The sequence below is a fragment of the Crinia signifera genome, chromosome 1, assembly GCF_055691185.1.
Source record: "Crinia signifera chromosome 1, ASM5569118v1, whole genome shotgun sequence".
Classification (NCBI taxonomy): Eukaryota; Metazoa; Chordata; class Amphibia; order Anura; family Myobatrachidae; genus Crinia; species Crinia signifera.
The window spans coordinates 267,641,429-267,657,930 of record NC_139217.1 but is presented as its reverse complement, the minus strand read 5'-3'; the positions used below and the strand labels follow the sequence as shown (position 1 = coordinate 267,657,930).

General features: G+C 40.3%; 1 protein-coding gene across 1 annotated transcript in view; it reads left to right on the top strand.

Annotated features, from left to right (window-relative positions):
• Positions 1-10,925, top strand: part of LOC146074831 (paralemmin-1-like) — a 77,944-nt gene extending 67,019 nt beyond the window's left edge. The window contains exons 5-6 of the mRNA XM_083183364.1: positions 2,153-2,254; positions 10,061-10,925. Coding sequence (XP_083039490.1) covers positions 2,153-2,254; positions 10,061-10,806 — 848 coding nt within the window. The 3' untranslated portion in view covers positions 10,807-10,925. The remainder of the gene's footprint in view (positions 1-2,152; positions 2,255-10,060) is intronic.
• Positions 10,926-16,502: the final 5,577 nt, after the last annotated feature.

Below are 16,502 nucleotides of genomic sequence, written 5' to 3'. Positions count from 1 at the left end.
AATATGTGATTTTAGCTCTGAATTCTAGACTGAGAACTACAGTTGACTGTGATTATATTGTGACTACTATATTTAGCTTTAATCCAATTTAGCTTGAATTCCCTAGGTTTATGTGTTGTAAATGCAGTCAGAAAGTCTACATGCGATTACTGACCCTGTGTCATCTGTGCATGGTGATCTTTTGTAGGCTATTTTAAGCATACTTGCTTACTTTACAAACCTGGGGTCAAGTGTAGTGGCATGACACGGAGATTCTGCTTCGCAGACTTGCCACCCTGGCCAGTAATGACTTGACCTGTATTCTCACAGAGCAGCAGTCATGATGAGGCTGATTGTTTAAACATGGCTTGATCAGACCCATATAGCATCTCCCTGCACTAGAGGTGGGGCCTGATAACGCATACTTCATAAAGATGCCCCGCAAATGTCCGTAAAAAGAGAAGTAGAATCTAGGAGGTTGGTCTGCCCTAGAAATCCAGACACCCTGGTTCACTGTGTATGATAGAAAGCAGTGGCTTACTGTCTTCCTGGAATTAAGGAGACCATTCCCATTTACAAATAGTGAATTATGTGTCAGTGTCTGGAAAAGTAGTATCTTATGTCCTAATTGTTACGTTTCAATAGGAAGGAATGATATAAGAACCTTATGTCGTAGCTTGCGAGGTCTTTGACCAATAACAGTCACCCGCAGCTCCCTTAGCATGTGATACGCACACGGTACATAGGTGACCCTCTGGATTTAAACTCAGACAATAAGGCCTAATATAATTCTGTCTAGAGATACTCAACTGATCATAAACAAGAAATACTGGTTGCTATTGGTCAGTATGCAGACAGCTAGCCAGGAACCAATCAACGGAGGGTGATGCAGACCAGGACACTGGCAAGATGACACAAAACAAGATGGCAGGATATACTGGCAAGATGATAATAAACCAGGGCAACAGCATTCACTGGCAAGATGGCGCAAACCAGGTCTGCAGGATACAATGACAAGATGGCACCAAACAGGATGGCAGGATACACTGGCAAGATGGTACTAAATCAGGATGGCAGGAATCACTGAAAATATGGCACAAACCAGGATGACAGAAATCACTGGCAAGATAGCATAAACCAGGATGGTAGGATGCACTGGCTGGACTGGACACAACAGAATCTGAGCTAGGAACACCGAAATTATAACCAGTAGGGAATAGCTGGTCTGACTGCAATATAAAGGGGCATGCGGCCAATCAAAAGGCCCCCTTTAGCCCAACCTCTTAAATGACTGATATACATCAGCTGCTGCCCAGCACGTCTGCTCAGCTGATTAGTACTTCCAACAACCATCCGGCTCCTTGGTTGCCCAGGGGCTTAGGAATGACCAGGACCAGTGGTGCACATACGCTGGGAATGTTTGTAGCTGCCCCAAGCGGAAGCACACTGTCATCCCAGTTTCTTAGTAATGGCCAAGACCAGCGCCGCACTAATGAGGGATTTTTCAGGTGCCTTTTATAACTGTGGCTGCTGTGACTGCTATTGCTATGCCACGTAATGCAACTCATTTTATCTATGGATACAAGTTAGAAATCCACAGTTTGCAGTCACTTCTTATAGGTAGAGCAGCATGGCTTGAACTAATTTAGTTGTGGGTAATGTGAGCGAGATATTGCTGGACTACATTAGCGGGGGGCTTACCTTTTGAAGAACTGCCAATCAACTGCCAATCAATCAACAACACTGAAATGATTAGTCATTCAGGCCCATGCAGTGTAGGGTAATACTGTGGTCTGTATAGTAACTGGTCTTAGGACCTATCAATAATAACAAATATGGTTATGTATGACACTATAAGAACAAAATGTTCATTTTATTACATGTAGAGCTTTGATAGTTCAATTTTACCTCACGGTCCATACAAATCCAGAAATTACCTCAAACTGCATGGACCTATTACAGGGCTTGAGGGATCTGGACCTGTTCCCTCCTGCCTCAGCTAGTCTATTGAACTCCAATGACAAGGCAATAAATCTGCACTTTGTGTCCTCTGATCCAGCTCTGATACCTCATGAACATGCTGATAAATGAGCTCTGCTGCTACGCACAGCTCAGGCTTGGGACTCCACACAGTGTTACTAACCTAACTCTGTTTACTCTCTTTTTTAACCAGATGCAGTGAACTATATCTACTCCCAAATCCCTGACCTCACAAACCTATACTCACGTCAACCAGAAACATCTTTTGTATGTGACAGAACAGCAAGAGTAGCTGGTAAGTATATTACAACTCATTTATGGGGGAACGTCGAAACTAAGTTTCCTCATCTTAAAAACTCTTAACTCTTTCTTAAGGTGCCCACAGACGCTACAATTATCGAATGCGTTTTGTACTTTTTAAGCACAAATTGCATCTTATGTACAATTATTGGATGGTGTTTATGTTCCCTGGAACCCGATATTGTATGTCTAAAAAAGTATGTGCTGCACGTACTTTTTAGACTACATCTGAAATTTAACATTACAAACATGGGTTCATCACATGCATCCAAGTGCACATCTCATAGCAAGCTGGAAGAAAAATTGTATAGAACCATTGTACAGTCAAAAACGCATAGCACAGTACAATTGTAGCGTCTGTGGGCACCTTTAGATTCATGACAGAGTAAAATAAAAGAAAATATAAGTTTATTATACAAATATTTTGTAACATTTTTCAAATATTTTATTTTTGATGTTCAAAATAATGACTTGAAGAGATTACAGCAGAAATAATGGAACACAATTTTAAAGCTCATTTAATGCAAATCTATCAGTTCTGTATGAATGCATATGTCTTCTAGTCAAATACTGGTTTTATTTATATCGGTGACTAACATACTTCAAAGCTTCCTGTCTACAGTCAAACAGGAAAAAAGTCATTCATTGCACCCGTTTGCTGGGGGTTCTCTGTTTAAGCATGTGAAATATAAAGCAAGCTTTCTCAGCTATGTATGTTCAGCAATAGCAGCTTTAACATAATATTGTTCAGGGTGCGAAAATGTATGTATTTCTATTAGATCTAATTTGTGCTTCAGCAGGAGCTCGTCCCAAATTTGGAATAGTTACAGCGTGGATACATGAATATCTGTACAACTGAATAGCTGCTACACTGTACAATAACACTTAAATCAAAATGTCTAAAATGAACTGAAGCTGGCCATACGCTAGGTGTTATGCATGCAATTTGGACACTTTTTATGAGATTGTGGCGATCAATCGCATAACGAATCATCCAAATTGCATGCAGTTGACAGCATGTCCGATGAGATGCTCGATCCCGTGCCCATCGCATCGGAGCCTGCGAGTCATGCCTGGCTGGGATCGCATACAATGTATCATATGCAAAAGGACCGAATGTGATATTGAAAAAAACATAAAAAAACAAACTTCGGGATGTTGCAAATAGCAACATTTATTGGGCAGGTGTGTTACTTGTGAGCATCATCATATGCTTCATCCATCACCTAATAATTTTAGGAATAGAACACAGGGAATATAGCATGTAGTTTATATTCTCCATATTCACACATAGGCCTTTATTCAGATCTGATCACAGTACAAATTTGTTTGGAAAATGGGCAAAACCATGTGCACTGCAGGGGGGGCAGATGTAACATGTGCAGAGAGAGTTAGATTTGTATGAGTTATTTTGTTTCTGTGCAGGGTGAATACTGGCTGCATTATTTTTACACTGCAATTTAGATTTCAGTTTCAACACACCCCACCCAAATTAAATTCTCTCTAACATGTTGCATCTGCCCCACCTGCAGTGCACATGGTTTTGCCCATTTTCCAAACAAATTTGTACTGCAATCAGATCTGAATAAGGGCCATTGTAAGGTCTAGTATCTAGTATGTTGGTAAAACAGTTTTGTTTCTATATTCATTACAAGTCTAGCTGGATCTTTGATGCATTCATATATTCTAAGCATATGAATTTAATTGTCCAAATAATTAGAGGCAGTAAGCATGCAAAACAGGCACATTGTCTTTTGACTGTCTCGTAATACAGTACTGTACATCAGATTAAATGTGTGGAATTCTGCATAGACACCAGCAGAAATCTAGGCCAATAACACTGCTGTATAGTATTCCACTTCATCTGTGCTACCCCTGATTTTAGGCTGTCCCCCTTTCCTGTGCTAACTATCTTACTGTAAATGGATAATACCACCACTTAGCTGATGCTTCAGCTACCGCTACAAACATGCCTGTTCTCTGCGAAGAGTGGTTACATCTTCTCTTGTGTTTCTGTCTTATAATTACCGGGCTAAGTGGCATCTATAATAACTCCCAACACTTTAGATCCATGAATTGGGCAATGTCATGAGGGGCATAGCTGTTTTCATGTTTGGGATTTGGCCATGCCTCACTGTTCCTCTCCCAAAACAAATGAATTAGAGGGCGTGGCACTCATTATCCATTTCTCTGATTAGCGGCACATCAGTGAATGAGTGCTACCCCCCCCCCCCCCCCAAATAGTTGATATGTAGGGTCAGTCCTGCCTAAATTATCAACAATTTAATGGAAACAACTGCCTCTGGCACTGATTCATTGTAGAGTGTTCCAGTCAAAGAATAAATGTCTAGTTACATAGTCGAAATGGTGACTGCATATGGTTGAGATGGTCTAAAGATTGACATGGTCAAAAGGTCGACCGTCTAAGGTCAACAGATTCTAAACATTTACAGGATAACATGTTTTCCATATTCAGCTTTTGCTTCATTAATCATCCACGTGGACTATAACTGGGTATATATTTACTTGCCCAAAGTGTGGCGAACAAAGCGATCCAGCAAGGCTCTAGGTTTTTACTTACCATGGTCACATGATGGATGCATTTTGGTAAAAAAAGGAACCCATCCTTGTTGTGTTGACCATTTTTATGTCAACCTTTTAACCACGTTGGTTTTGTGTAGCTATCAACTGTACGCTACTGTACAGTGGGCCCGATTCAGACCAGTGCGGAGGGCTGTAAATTTGAACCCCATCCGAACATTGATAAACCCTGCATACAGACGGTAGGGTCCCTTTGCGCATGAACCATGGTCCCTTTGCACAGGATGACCGACATGCGGGGGGCGTTCCAGGAAGGACCCCTGGTGTTTCATGGGCCTGCCCACAAAAACGGTACACATCCATTCGCAGCCATGCACATGGGCTCGCCTGGTGGGGCGGCTTTAACCTGCTCGCTGGGCTCCGAACACACGCAGCCCAGGGAGCAGGTCTGAATAAGGCCCTGTGTGTGCATCTGGGGTGAAATGTAATAGGATGAGAGATTCAGAAAGTGAGAGATTTGGTAAGAAATCTCCAGATTTTTTAAAGCGGCAATCATTTACACAGCAAAATCAAACTGGTTTTGCAGTGTAAATGATTGCCGCTTTAAAAAAACTGGAGATTTCTTACCACTTACTCACTTTCTGAATCTCTCATCCTATTACATTTCAGCCCTCTGGAGTCTGTCAGGAGGGTTAGTGAACTGTGTGCGTAGTTTTTGATGTAATATATACATTAACAATCAATTGTTTTCGTTTATAAAAGTATTGAATAAGCGCTATGCATTATTCCAGCTGTGTTTAAACATTGCATTCATTCTTTCTAGTATTGCGAAAGACACGTGTGTTTTCTCTTAGTGTTGTGCTTAACAAGAACAGGATTATTATTCAGTTGTGCCCTGGTTATCAAGCTCCAGAGGCTGGTACTGATTATTCAGTTTGTGTAGTTTCTTCCTAGCGGCCTGATCATACTACGCTTCTCTGTGATGCCCTATGCATGCCTTTACGGCTTTGCACTGTAATATACTGAACAGCATGCACTGCATTGTTGCTGCTGTAGCATTTGTCTAATATACTGCCCACTGAAGATGCTACTAAAATCCACAGTCCACTATGATGAGATACAGCTGCATTGTTTTTGGTTTGACACTTTGAGGAATACGCATTTCATCCTGGTCAGCCAAGTGTGTAATATTGTCATCAGTGCTTCAGGCACCATTAACAATAAGGGAAGAAGGTGCAGGCAGTGGTGGATGTAGATGATTTGGGGCCCTGGACTGAAATATATCATAGTCCTCCATACCATACACAAGTTTCAGATGCACATATCTCATGATGTACTGTACGCTTCATGTTTGACATGACACTAGCACGGTTACTGATCCTAGGTCATATGAAGTCATCCTCCCTTCTCCCATTGCCACACATTATGCACATTACTGTTCCTCACCTTACCACATATGTCATCCAGGTACTTGTGGATTATCATGGCTCCCATCGCATGTCATCGCATGCCATATATAGTGATCGCATGCGTTTTTAACAGAAAAGCATCCAAATGCATTGAAATTCGTATCAAACATGTTCAATGGCCCCCAAATGTCATTTTTGAGGCTGTACCACCCCCACTATCAACGCGAACCCGAAGCGTGGCGAGCGCAGCGAGCCCGCGAGGGGCGCCGGTACGTGTCCTACGACCATTTCATACCCCCACTCTCCACGTCGGCGTGGAGTTGAGAATAGAAAGTGTGGCGAGCGCAGCGAGCCACCGATCCCGAAGCGTGGGGAGCGCAGCGAGCCCCGAGAGGGGACGTGGACACCTGTGAAGCCCGCGAGGGGACGCGTATACCTGTGAAGTATACCTCACGGGTATAGTATACCCCCCGTATACCTCACGGGGCTCGCTGCGCTCGCCACACTTCGGGCTCGGTGGCTCGATGCGCTTGCCACACTTTCTATTCTCAACTTCACGCCGACGTGGATAGTGGGTGTATGAAAAGGTCGTAGGACGCGTATCGCCACCCCTCGCGGGCTCGCTGCGCTCGCCACGCTTCAGGTTCGCGTTGATAGTGGGGGTGGTACAGCCTCAAATGCGATGCGATTTTTTGCTATGCGATGCACATCGTGGGAGCTGTGATAATTCACAAGTACCGTCATCCACACTGCACTTGTCAAAGATGCACCCTACCTTCCCACATCTTATCATGATATGGTATCTTGCCACACTTCCCTTGTATCATATGCTCCCTTAATTTTCATCCCGCAGCACATATGTCCCAAGGCCACCCATATCACAAGTTTCTACCTGCTGTGCAGTCTTGGAGAATGGCTTTGAGCTGCATCAAAAGCAGCTCCTTACATTGCTTGCCATGTAAGGTGTAACTCTGGGGGGCATTCTGGTTTACTCGCAAGACTGCAAGTTCGACCCTGTCCCGATGTCTGTGGGACTGCGCATGCACATGATCTATTATGTGCATGTACAGCTCCCCTTTGCGAATGGCTGTTAAGCTGCAATCCTCACAGCTTACTGAGCAAACCAGAATGAGGGCCTCTGTGTGCAGGTCTGCTAACTCCCACTGATGACATCACCAACGCTCTGCATAGACCACCCTACATCATTATCACTCACTAGAAATGATTGAAGAGCCACTGATAAGTGTGTTGCAACCCAATTAAATGTAGAAGAGCATGAATTACAGTAACAGTGTATATTAGCCTATTACTCATGCAACAGTACTATATTTTAATGTCATTTATTTTTTTCGGGACATAAAGAATACCTCATATCTTTATCATATCCTATATTTTCTCCTCATTCCTCCCATTATTACCCTTAAATATCTTTAATAGCACTACTATTGACCTCACATATTTTTCTCATTGGTACCATTTTATGTATTTTAGGATCTCCCTTATACACAGTATGTTATACTGGACACCATGCTCCTGTGCTGCACAGGCAGGAAATAAGGACTATGAGCTCACTTCCTCTCTGAGCACGGCTGCCTACCGTATTACACCCACTAGAGCAGAAATATGAGCAGTGCAACCATCTGATCTCCATGGACACTGTAGCAGGATAAGAGCTGCTGGAGTGTCTAATGGAGAAAGGTAGACCTGAGCCTGAGGTCAGATGTGGATAAAGCAGTTGTCTTTTTCCCATATTATAATATGTCCCTGGGAGCTGGTGTAGCTAATTTGCAATGGTGACATGGCAGCCAATGTTTAAATATTACTGAATTGCCTTATTAACATTTTTCTGATACAAGTTGTGTTCTTTTTTTTTTATTATTGGTTGGAGATCCTGTTCAACTGTGCTTTACTCTCTGACATTTCCTTTGAAGCATTACTATAAATCATATTCTAAATCCTAAACATCTATGTGGACATGTTGGATTACCCATAGTAATACACTAATTACATGAGAAGGATTCTATTTAATTGACTTTTCTTTTGCTTCTGTGTGGACCTGTGAATACATTTAAATCTTTTCATAAGGTTAAGCACAGCCTTTGACATATTTGAATATAAAGTATGTACTAGCGCATATGGGATGCGTTCAGCATCCCATCGGTCAGGACTATTATACCGATACCGGAATCTTGTCATCAGTTAGGATGCTGACATCCGTATGTGTCCTGTACATACAGCTGCCATCAGGAGAGTGGGCCATTTACCCATGCTGCAGGTAGAAACAGACATGATTTAAATCATCCCTTAATGCAAATGTCCATTATATCCAGATAACAGAAAGAATGAGTTGACTATGAAGGCCTATCACTATACAAGCTTGCCTGCTGTCATCACTTGTTCTATTTATACAATTTCCTCTATTTTATGTATTTGATCCTTCCAGGTCTAGTTTATTTGCTGACCTAAAATTCCTAGACCGGCTGGTTATCTGTATACAGTCTGCATTGTTTATGCCTTTGCTCCAGACAATGGATGTCTGATACGGTTATCATCATGTTGTGTCTCCTCTCCATCATGTCTGTCTTCGTAAAGATCCTAAGCACCACAGGACACATTAAGCTAACTGCACTGCAGCCCTTTGCAACCCTGTTATATACTGTCATTTTCAGTCCAGTGCCTGTGCTCCTTGTAACAGATCTAAGTCTGTGCTGTCAATCTGCTGCACACAAATAAAATGTATATATGAAAAGCAGACATGCTGATGATGAGATGAGACAGGAGGCTTGAAGAATTTAAATAACGAATAGCCAGGGGTAACCAATGGTGAGACATATTAGTATTCTCCTCAGCTGTATTTTATCCCTCTGTCATACAGTATTTGATAGGAGATGCCTGTAATAAGTCTAAAGGTAGCCTCACACATTATGATCCTGCTGCTCCTCCCAAGATTCGAGATAGGAGAATTTGTTTTGCCACATACAGGTCCATTGCAACCTCATAATATGATAAAAAGGTTTTATTAGAGGTCATCATTCGCCTGTGTGATCCTATTATTAGTATCGTTATATAGGACTGGGGTAACTTTCAGTTTATAATGTGCTGTGATATTTGGCTGGTTATATTGATTCCAGTAAAGGGACTCAGACTGCCACCCCTTCTGCTCCATGCTCTGTCCAGCACCTCCCCCTCTTTCATCTCCTTTGTTCTCGGCCCAAACAGCTGCTCCTCCCATCCCTTGACCCTACTCTAATCTGAGCCCCACAGCCTTCACTATAATCTGTCCTGCCCAAGCTCCCATATTTACCCTATTCCTGGTGGCCAGCTGGTTTGTCTTCCTCGCAGTGGGAGCTGTTAGAGGGGCACACTCGTGTTCCTGGCTCCCAGCGTGGATGTCAGAGATGGGACAGTCCCTCCACAATTACTATATATATATATAGATATATAGTATTACTGGTTGAATTAACAAATATACCTTGACATTTGAAAGTGTTGTCTTTGTATTAAATCCAATATTTGTTAAGTCTATACCTGCATGAGTCACAGATCTGCACAATGTTACACATGTTATGTGGCAATATCATATTGCTTCTCATCTGGGTGCCTAATTGTAACAAATCACAATTGATACTGTATGTGTTATACAAACAATGTCTGTCTTATGTTTGCTCACATATAATAATATAGAGTTTAACAATCTTCACGTCAAGCAGACTCTTAACACACTGTGCTTTATATGTAATGATGTTGTAGTACATTATTAGTGCACGCACATTACAATGTACGTTTGCCAATTAACCATTCACTTGCTTTATGTGTTGTAACATACACCTCCTCTCTTGTTTCTGTTTAAGCAATGTACGCCATGGAAATTAATGTGGAAAAAGACAGAAAGACAGGAGAGACCAAGATTCTCTCTGCAGCTGCAGTTGACCCAGAAGTGGTCCAACAGAGAGGAGTAAAAGTCTATGATGATGGTAACAAAGTGGTGTATGAGCTCCACCATGCAGGGGCTGTAGTAGAAAACGGTGTCCATAAGTTAAGTACAAGGGATGTAGATGCTCTTATACAGAAATCTGCACAATCAAATATAGTAGCAGGGCAAGACACTTTACCTGAGAGAACTGTAATCACTGACGGGATCTCTAGTCACATGAAGGAGCAATTACATTTTAAGGAAGCAAAACTAGAAATGGTGCACAAGTCAAACAAAGGGTTTCCTGGAAAACCAGGACAACAACATGGAAGAAGTTCTGGAAGCAATGTGAACGAGGCCACGTTAGAGCAACCAGTGACAATGATCTTCATGGGCTACCAAAATATGGATGATGAAGAAGAGACTAAAAAAGGGTTGGGCTATGATGACACCATCAAAGCCGAGCTTGTTCTCATTGATGAAGATGATGAGAAGTCATTGCGGGAGAAGACAGTGACTGATGTGTCCACCATGGATGGGAATGCTGCAGAACTGGTCTCTGGGAAGCTTCTCACTGAGACCACAGAGCCCTCCTCTCCTGAGGGCAAAGATGAGAGTTTAGCCACAGAACCTATAACAGGTACAGAAAAGAAAGCTCCCTGTAAATGCTGTATTGTAATGTAACTACGCCTCTGCTTTCAACCGAAACAGCACACACTGCCAACTACTATCATGTACCATGGTACGAGCTGCAAAATACTGTGAATGCTGCTTTGAAATTATATATATATATCGGTGTATATATATATATATATATATATATATATATATATATATATATATATATATATATATATATATATATATATGGAAAAGTCATTATGAGTGAAGACCTTTATTGACTAGGCGCACACACTTGTCAGTTGACACTCTTAGACAAATAACATAAAGCCACAATACAGGATGTGAAGCATATAGTCAGTATAGTGCACAGTTATTGGATAGTTTTGAAACTATTTTCCACACAAATGTCTGTGACACATGGACCTATCCACACTACACCACACTGATGTATACAGCAGAAGTATGAATACATGAAATAAATAGTATTTAAGTTGCTATACAGCATTGATGGAACGCTATTGAATGGAGTTGATTCCATAATACATTTGGGTTTAACAGTGAATGTTGGGGAATTTTGCTGACAGAATGTTTCACTTTGCATTAGTAAGTGACTCCATATTAGAGACATTTTCTTGAACCGCTTTTCCCCAATTCTAGATTGGTTCTGTAGATTGGATACAGGTTCTTGCCTTAATTCTTACACTTTACAACATTGTTCACCTCTCAGAAAGCACTAATGTGAAAATGTCATGCCATGTATAACGCAATGCTTAAACTGCTGGATCGGCGTGAACAATGGGCCAAACCACTTGGACTGTCTTTCAGTCTTGTATATGCAGAGGCATTTTCAGTAGAAAGTCTAGGATGATTTTCTGTCACATTCTTTGAGCAAGTACTGTATAGTTATTACCTTACACTCGTTAATCATAACACATTTTGTGTGCTTGAAAAATAACATCTTTATAGAATTTACTATGTGGAGACCGAAAAGGAAATAGTCTAGTTAGGTAAAGCTATATTTTTTCATGTTAATACTTTTTTTAATAGGGTGTTATTTGGAAGTGTTTTTTTTTTTTACACAAAACAGTTTGTGGATTTTTTTAAGTTTTTATTCTTAAACTTGAAGTATTTGTTAATGATAGTATATTTATATGTGTGCATGGATTGTATTTAATTCTACATATGCTACAGCTTAAGAGCTGTTGAGACCAGTTTATTACATATGATGTTCTTATTTTATTAGACATACTAATACACAGAATCTGCGTCATATTGATTCACACAAAGATGTGCACAAAGAGTAACACATTATTCTATGTAGTAGAAGCAAACTTTACTTTCTTGACAGTTAATGGACATAAATGAGTTTATCCCTCCTTTTTTTTTTTTTTTTTTTTTTTTTTTTAAGTGTATCTTAAGTGTTTTGATATTTTAGAGACACACCCAAGAACACTGTCCAGTTATTTTAATGGAATAAAAAATAAAATATCTTAGAAACACCTTTTTTAGGACTACCTCATTTCCATGCTCCTGTACACAGTATGTGGGGAACAGTGCCTATGGTTTTTAAAAAGAGGATATATAAATCCATATGGATTTTCCTAAAAATGCTTCAGAACTTCACCCAGACCCAGAGTATACTACTATGGTTACTTTCAAAGTTAATAGTTAAAAGAAACAATTTTCAGATCAATATATTCAGCCCAGGGAACTTTTATAGCAAATGAACTGAAAAGTTTCTTTGCAGAGTCATGTTGGAGGAATGCAAAACTGGAAATGAAAATGTCAAGAACTGCAAGTCTAAAACTTTATTTAAAAAAAAAAGACTTACAGACTTATTTATATGTATGTACATAGATCAAGTACAATGACAACATACATCCTGAACAGGATACTGTGAATGAATAAATGAGAATATTGTTGTAGTTGTAATTAGATGACATTATTATGTATTTGTAATAGAACTTATTCTGACTAGGTATGAGGCTTAGGGCTTACTTTAATCTGCAGAAGTTTGGTGCATCGTGAGTTACTACTATACTGCAGCGCACAAGACACTTCCCACAATGCAGCTAAATATGTCTGTTGTCATGTCTCCCACAGTGCTAAGATAGAGGATTACAAGGGACACCTGTGTTTTGCATGCCCGTTCATATTTCTATATTATAAACACACATATCAAAATAAATCTTGCTGAGCATTCTGAACAATCTAGTATCGCTCAGAACGCTCAGCATATCTCCCTGTGTGTAGGCCCTTTTACATGCTAAAGCAAAGAAATCAGATCAAAGCTACATGCTTTTCTATGTAAAGAGGTGGACAATTCCCATTACCTCTTATTTGTACTGTTCAATCATATAGTAGCTTTCATAAAATCATTTAGAATTAAACTCTAATGTTATTATAAATCAATGCAATTTTGTATAAAGCAAAAATTCCTCATCCCTCCCAAAATGTTAAAGATTTAAAAAAAACGTTTTTGTTTAATTGATACATGAAGCCTAAATGAATCTGCTCATTAGGCTTGAAGTAAGCACAGGTTTCTTCTGATTCCTGTGGCCAAACAGGACAGTCAGGACCTGATCAACCAATAGGCTGATTAGGCTGCAGCTGGGTCCTGGCGGGGGAGGGGGTGTGTGTGCAGTACCGGCACAATAGATTGCAGTGGGATGGGAGCACTTCCTAGTGCTGCTGGAGTTGATCTCATGAGATCTACCCCAAGACTGTTGGGATTGCCGGTGTCAATGAGGCAGGGACGTAAGGGGAGATCCTGTGAGAGCTGTGGCTGGCTCCCCTGTCTAGACTCTGATTGATACCATTGCCGCCATTGCCAGCAGCTAGGGTGGTAAGTGTCAATATGAATGGAGCTGAGGCCTAAGCCTGTTACAGATTTTTAGATGACTATGAGCAATAATATTGGGTATGGGAAGGGGGAGGCACCCAAATCTGTATTAGCCTAGGGTGGCTGGAACCATTAATCAGGCCCTGAGGACAGGGATCCTGTCACTCAGCATTTGTGCCGCGCATTTCAAACTGAGCTACTGTATAGTCTGGCTATCCGCTTAGATTGCATTCAATCGAAGTGACTCCACCACATAAAACATGGTGTTATAGAGTGATAGCATCTAACGTCGGGAGGGTGGGATTGTCCTAGTGAATAAGGGGCCTAAGTTTGCTGTGAAATGTATAAAATAAAAGTCTTATTACAGTATAAGTTCATAAACCTGTAGACATGGTTGTTACTACGGCATGTTCAGGGCTGTAGGAAATGAATCTTATTGCAGGCTCTGACAGCAGCACTCATTTTTCATAGATATTTTTAAAACAACCTTGAAATTAGGATTGAAAAAGATTCCCTGTTATCTCTTTGATCAAACACATCTAAGACCTGTCTCATATGCATAGAAAACACCTTTCCAACAAGTCTCAGGCACAGAATATAAATACTAATGAATAATTGAACATGCTTTTAATATTCCTACTGTGTGGGTAGATTATTTAAGTCAGGCCAACTATCTGTGACTGTTTTTTCTTTGTTATTTCCACGTAGGAAAACCATACATTAAAAATATCAAGTTTTCCCATATATCAGATAACCAAACTTAAAATGTAATGTAAATGACTATTTATTTATGTACTTACTCAATAACCCTTATTAGTTTTTGTTTTTTTTAAATAAAATACATATTCACAGGGATGCCCAGTTCACTGGGACACTGTGGGCCCCACTGCCTGATTGCCCCACCCTTCCTCTAATGCCAGCATCAGAAGGTGCACTCAAATGATAAATTTTTACTCCTGAGTACTAACAATGCACACGCCCCCTGCTTGCCATTCTAGAGCTTGAGATGTTTGCTACACAGAGCAGATTTAAACTACACTGTGTGAAGAAAGCATCTCTAACTTACTTCATGTGATCTTTTACATAACAAACAATAAGACATTGAAATACAGTACTGAGCATTCTTGCCCTGTGTTGTCACATTGGCAGTTGGCATCTAACTAGGAAACCCTCAGTTAATATGAATGAGTCATGCGCTGGGACACCAGCCCTTATTTGCTTGTTTAACTGTCTTGTTTGTTTCAAGTGAATAAATGTGCCTTCTCTCAGATTCTTTCTGTGTGGATAAGAGCTCACACAGCTAATGTACAACTAATGTCAGTGCCACTCTGCCTCCTAATTACCACATAAAGTGACTTTTTTAAGGCTGTCATCATATCTTGCTCAGTAAGAAACTGGGACACATGGGGAATCATATACTCATAGAGTTGATTCATATACTCAGTACATAGTATAAATGGTGTATCATTCTTAAAGCTTATGTAACTTTGGTATAAAATAGCATTTCCAAATACAGAGGTAAATGCAATAGGGTCTGAGGTACCACAGGTCCGGGCTTTCTTGTGAGAAACCTTGTGTAATTAAAATAGCAATCATTTACAAAGCAAAACCAACCTGGTTTGCCATGTTATTGTTTGCCGCTTTAAACATACGACAAAATCCAGGAGTTCGGACCCTGTTAAATTTACCACACAATATTTATTCAGCATCGGTTGATTTGGCGATTCCATTTGGTGAGAATAAATTTTCCTTTCCTCCCTTTATATCCTAGCTTGTCAGAAAGTTTACAGATAAATAGTTCACTAATGTAAAAAAATATTTCTGTCAAGTTGTTTTTGTTTTGCCTTCAATTTTCCCACTGCATTTTAAGTTTTTGGCGTTATTACATCTGGTAATGTTTGCGACTAAAAACGAGCGGCAAATTAAAACGACTGTACCTGACATATTCTTATAACTGTATTATACTAGTGGTATTCTTCCGTATTCAGTAAGTCTGTGACACTGCCAGTTATATAAATTCATCAGCAAACATCACCAAATTTACTGATCTTAAGAACAGTTTAGAAGCACAATAGATACTGCTATTAAAATAATGATATAGAATATACAGACTGCGTACAGTACTCTTTGTGAAGCAAGTAATGCATATATGGGATCTGTAGGCTGTGGGTACTGTAAATGAAAATTCTTTGAAAAGCACGCTGTGAGTGCTATTTAATATATTTAATATCAAGGCACAAAGGTGTACGTTACCTAAGCAATGGGTTGCCATGAGTTACTGCACATTTGAACAATGTTAATAAATAATATTCATTTTTTTTTATTCTTCTGAGTATTTGAGCTATTAATATCATGAGTGAAGCTAAACTGTGTAATGGTGTACTGTATAATAGTGAGCAGTATTCTGAACAATCAAGCATAAATGGATACGTTTCACGCAATTAAAATAAGTATTTTTAATTAAAAAATACATCTGATCCTATATGATAAAAGCCTAACACAGCTCCTTATCTTTGTACTTCCCTCCGGCGACCAATGGTGGGAGCCCATCGGAGCTCCATTCAGACAAACACACATATCTGCTCTGCTTGATAAAGCTAGTAGCCTCACCCTACATGGTGCGGTACTGTCAACCTCCTTGCCCCCAGTCCCTCCCCTTCCCCACCAATGCAGGGGACCATTTATCTGTGGATGCCATTGGGTGGTCTCACATATTCAAGCAGCTTGCTGCTGCTGTTTGCAGTTCCATCTTCCATCCTAGTCAGGTAGCAGATAGATCCCCTTTGCAGAGAGGACCTTTCCCATGATGCACTGATCTACCTGAAAGGGGAATATAAAAGTATGGCAAGCTAAGCAAGCTCGCACAGGTCCAATCCAGAAGATACCCTACACCAACCTAAATTCCAGACAAAAA